The sequence below is a fragment of the Cyprinodon variegatus genome, unplaced genomic scaffold (genome assembly GCF_000732505.1).
Source record: "Cyprinodon variegatus isolate N-32 unplaced genomic scaffold, C_variegatus-1.0 Scaffold650, whole genome shotgun sequence".
NCBI lineage: Eukaryota > Metazoa > Chordata > Actinopteri > Cyprinodontiformes > Cyprinodontidae > Cyprinodon > Cyprinodon variegatus.
The window spans coordinates 251315-256635 of record NW_015151103.1 but is presented as its reverse complement, the minus strand read 5'-3'; the positions used below and the strand labels follow the sequence as shown (position 1 = coordinate 256635).

The 5321-nt window shown below is 40.8% G+C and overlaps 1 protein-coding gene across 1 annotated transcript in view; it reads right to left on the bottom strand.

Moving 5' to 3' along the window:
• The window catches only part of LOC107096787 (HHIP-like protein 2), a 13542-nt gene extending 8637 nt beyond the window's left edge, over positions 1-4905 (bottom strand). The window contains exons 1-2 of the mRNA XM_015393595.1: positions 4503-4905; positions 1933-2585 (exon numbers count right to left, since the gene is read on the bottom strand). Of these exons, the coding sequence (XP_015249081.1) occupies positions 1933-2585; positions 4503-4868 (1019 nt within the window). The 5' untranslated portion in view covers positions 4869-4905. The remainder of the gene's footprint in view (positions 1-1932; positions 2586-4502) is intronic.
• Between the last annotated feature and the right edge of the window lie 416 nt (positions 4906-5321).

Genomic DNA, 5321 nt, shown 5'->3' with positions numbered 1-5321 from the left:
TCCCTTTTGCAAATCGAAGCTCAAATTTCCCACTGAGCCTGAACTAACCACAGGAACTTTCCCTTCCCTTTTCAGTCCCGGTTTGCCAGTGTTCAGAGCAGCACTGGACCCATCTCTACCAGTTCTCAATAAACCTGTTAACCTTCCCCTGGTCTCTCTGTTTGGTTTTCTGCATGTGGGTCAGATCTTTGAATAAAATCATGACAGTTTTTAAATTAACTTAAATATATTCTGTCCACAAAACGAAACAAAACTCTAAATAAAAGGAACTTAAAATGTAACATTTTTTCATATGAATGTCCAAAACAATGACTGTCATTATCAGACCAACTGGATAACAGCTAAGCCACTCGCCTTTTACCAGGAGAGGTCTTATTAGTGCATAAACTTTAACTCTTAATTACTGAAATGGTCGAGAAGGGTTAAAGGGAGAAGTAATTTAATATCAATTTAAAACTGTTTAAACATTGGTGGTCCTGTTCCTTGGTCCCTCAGTGCTTAATGTTTTCTTTTTTTTCCTTTGGCTTTAAAGGGGTCATATAATGCAAAACCGGGTTTACATTGCACTAGATGAATAACGATAGTTCAGTGGGTAAAATGGATGTACAGAGAAGTTCAAATTCAATCGACCCCTCCTTTCTCTGCAAATCTCACAATTCTAATCATTCACCATAAAATGGACGAATCCAAACAAAGCCCCGAATTGACGTCAATTTGGGGATGTTGCCTTATTTGGTTCTGGCACGCCCTAAATTTGACATACAGACCAGCACACTGGTTCACTGGGCCAAAAACATGAATAGAGGTAGATTTAAGACACCGGTTTAGCTTTTTAGCCTACAGTTGGGTTTACAGGCAGTTTCTCTATTGAAAATGAGCCAGAAACACAGGCGTAGATGCAGTGTTCCAGACTGCAAGGATGAAGGGGACATTTTTCACTGTCTTCCCAAGGATCCAAAAACTCAACAGGCATGGATTATTTTTGCGTATCAGAAGATGCCTGCAAAGTTTGATGCTCAGCTGTTCAGTTGCTCAAAGCATTTTACCGAAGCCACCTTTCAAAATTTTGGACATTTCAAAGCAGGATTTGCTAAACTTATTTTACTGAAACGAGGTGCTGTTCTAACCGTAAGGCCATCACACACGGCGGCTGCTGGGCTACTGACTGGACTGGACCAGGCATCTGAACCGAGCTGTGAGCTCCGGGGCTGGTCCGGGACACACACTCTTGAGAATATACATATTTATATTCAGCTTCTTCCGTTTTGAATGTATGAATGTTTTGCTCCAAAGCATGGTACTACCTCTGCAAAGATGCCAAAGATTTTGGGGTTTTATTTATAAAATACTTTATAGGGGAGTGTTGGCCTGGTGGTTAACGCAGTGTGCTTGTGGTCTGAGAAGGTTTCAAATACCCAGTTCGATCCCAATAGCCTGCACTCTGAGTCCCTGAGCAAGACCCTTAACCCCAAACTGCTCCCTGGGCACTGCACAATGGAAGCTTCTTGATGCCCTGAGTCATGTGTCCAGCCTCAGCGCTTCATCTCATCACCACCAGTTCACTCCAAGTACTTCAAATTCCCCCAACAGTCTCTTTCAATGGTGTCTGTAAATTGTTTTTAGGTTCTAAATGTGTTCATGACCATGAAGGACAAACATCTATAGAAAATGGGAAAAAAAACATTACCTCCTCTGTTTTTATGTGCAGCAGTGTAACTCATTGATAACACCTGTGTAGTTTTTATTTGCAGGCGTTTTTTAATAGGGCTTCAAGCGTAGAGAAATATAATGAGTAAACTGTGAGACATGTCTGAGCAAGCAGGTTGAGGTATTGAAACCTGTAGTTTTTACAACAGTGCATTGTGCTAAAACACAATGACAGCAACATACTGTTAAATGCAAATTAGAAGCCAAGCATTCCCATTGGCTTACCTCTCTGAGTAAGGATCAGCCATGTTCATGTCGCTGCTCGACACCTTCATCTCGCTGATTCGGATTTTTTCCACCTTGCTGCTGAACTGAATAGAGTAGTAGATGAAGAAGCGTCCATTGTGTTTATACTTTGGGTGGAAGGCCATGCCTAGAAACCCCCTCTCATCCCCCAGCCAAGGAGTTGTCAGCACTTCCCCGCTCATATCCAGAAAGGGCCGTTCCAGTCGGCTGCCATCGCTCAGATACACCCAAACAAAGCCGATCTGCTCTGCTATGAACATCCTGTGTGTTTCGTCATCGCTGTGCAGCATCAACACTGGGTTCCTGAGATTATTGGCCACCTCAGTCAAGCATACCTGGAGACACCCTCTGGGGTCCTCCACCACTTGTCCCAGATTGCTGTTGAGGTCAGTGCTCTTTAGAACGTTGGGGTAGCAGTAGTCCTGGTCAGATAGATCTATAAGGCTGCAGAACGTGGTCATGTCCCGCCCAGAGGTGTCCAGTAGGAGCTGGTTCTCAGTTAGATACTTGAGCACATGACGGCACTTGCTGTGAAATTCAGAGCAATATCCAAAGCACAGTCCAGGCAAGTCTCGAACAGGTGTGTAAGGGTCTTCTGCATCATAAAGGTGGGCAGCATAAGGGGAGCACTCCTGGAGGGTCAATAGGAAACTGGTGAGATAAGAACAACTGAAATAGCACAAATTATTTAATCTCTGATTCATGGTTGGGCGCAAATAGATAAAAGATAAATATCTCCAAAATTTAAAGGAATGACAGTTCTTCTCAGGACTTTACATACACTAGATATCAGCATAAACGATCTCTTCTTTTAGAGCTGTAATTACAGACATGGACTTCATTTTTGGTACCCTCGATTTAATAAGATTTATAAAAAAACTATTTATAACTTGAATCTGAAAAAGTCATAAGTCAAGTCTTGGGTGTTTTCTGCTGTGTGTTTTGGGGTCATTATTATGTTGACCTGCAACTGAGACCAAGCTTTCTGACACTTGGCAGCACATTTCTCTCTAGAATCCCTTGATAGTCTTAAGACTGACACCCTGTGCCAGATAAAGCAAAGCAGCACCAGAACATCACAGAGCCTCCTCCATGTTTCACGGTAGGGACAGTTTTCTTTACATGATATGCTTTATTTTTCCATCTGTGAACATATAGATGATGTGTCTTGGCATCGAGTTCCATTTTGTCTAATTTCTCAATAGGACCTTCTACCAGAAGCTTTGTGGCTTGTCAACATGTAGTTTGGCAAATTCCAGTCAGGACAGTGGTGTCCTCCTCTGTCATCTCCCTTTAAGTCAAATAAAGATGGATGGAGTGACCTGACACTAATGTTCCTTGAGCTTGAAGTTCACCTTTTAATCTATTAAGAAGTTGTTCTTGGCTCTGTTGTTAACATTCATATTATTTGTTTCATATTATTTGCCACAAGATTGCAGACACCAGTGAAGCAAGTGGACACCCTGATTTGAAATGTCCCTTTGGTCACATTACTATTTTTTTTGTCTTTTCCAGGGACACCATTATTTTTGTCCAGGTTCAAGCAAAAATGTCCTTGTCAGAACCTTCTCATCCATTGAAGGTAATTCCAGCTGTAAATGAATATGTCATCAGTCTGCCTTTAATCTAAATGTCACAGAAGGTTGAAACTTAAACATATTTGGAGGTCAACCACACACAATGTACAAAATTCTTTTTGATTGAGGGTGACATTAAAACCTGGAACATAAACCCTTTTTAAAAATGTGTGGAGTGTTTAATCTGGGTTTTAAAGCCAGACAATTTAAAGGAGTTTATCTCTTATATGAAGCAGGATGTTCATATATTCTAAACAAACTCTGCCAGGACTTAATGGGTGCCTACAAAAATCCTGTGCTATCTGTGGAACTAGCTCATTAGAATTTATTTATGTGTATGCATATGTCTGAGCCTGTGTGTGTCTCATGTTGGCAGCAGAAAAACATGTACAATCGTTTATACTTTTTAACAATCGTGTAGTATAATACCCCAGCATGAGAAAGAATAGCTTAAATGTATAATTATAACCCTTAAATTAAATTGAATTCAATGCAATGATTGAGGTTTAGAACCTCCTGTCCAAATCTGTGGGATTTTAATGTGTAGTTTGCATTTATTTTGTGGTTTATTGTGGCTTACCAAGTATACAACCTCATTATATATCCATACCTGTTTCATAACAAGGTTTAAGAGAACAAGTTGATGGGTATAGAAGCAAATCGTTACCATATTTCAAATGAAAAAGCATTTCCAGAAATACTTTTCATTTTAGGAATGTGGCTGCATCGTTTGACTTATAAATCAAATTAGTAATCAATCTTCCTGTTTGCATTTTCATTTTCTTCTTTAACACTGCTCATCCTTTTACTTAATTAAAATGAAAAAGACATTTGACATTTATTTTTCAAAATGTGCCCCAGCAAATGCATACCAAAATACAGTTTGAAATGTAAAGTTTGAAAATGAAAAAGCATTTCCAGAAATGCTTTTGAAATATGGTAACGATTTGCTTCCACAGATGGGAAGCCTACCTGACACATGATTTCCTTCAGCATGTCCTCACACAAGTCATAACCCGCCGCCTCCAGCAGCTCGATTATGTCCCAATATCTCTCCGCAATCACGTTGTCCGTCCTCTGGTCACAGCAGCCGAAGTCCTCATACTGGGAGCAGAACTCCAGGTGCCACTGCGGTTTGAATGGCGGGGCAAAGTCTAGACACTGAGGATGAGCTGATGCTGGCTGGACAGTGAAAGACAACATCACTGAGATGAAGAAGAAAATGATGATCTCAGGTGCGCCGAGTGGCTGCTTTGGACAATTCCGACTTGTGGCCGTGCGTAAAATAGCGCAAACGGCACCACCTGTTCGGATGGCATATTTCTGTTTACTTGTCATTCTTGCCGTCTGACCCCCAGAGATTCTTGTCGCATTGGCTCCCTTTTATACAGACAGCAAGCCTTGTTAAAACATGCGCTTGCACGTGTGCGTGCGCGCGCAGAAGAATGTGCATTACTTGCTTTTTTTTCTTCTAAACAGACCACTTATGTTTCCAGTCAGACTGAAATGTTGCTTAATGAAATTACCCCCAAAAAAATGGTATGTATGCAAATAAAATTAATGATATTTAAATGTTATTACCAGTTTATTTGTTTGGTTTCTGTAGCGCAGTAAAGTTGACGCACAATTAGACCTGGATCTAAAAGGGGAAACACAGGCACATATACACACAAACACTATAGCAGGGCCTGCTGCCGAGGCATGCATGAAAAAAAAAAGTTCAGGCAACAAAAGCTATAATTATGTTACACATCCATGCCTCCAGGCAGAGTCTGCGTTTAATGCTCCAGT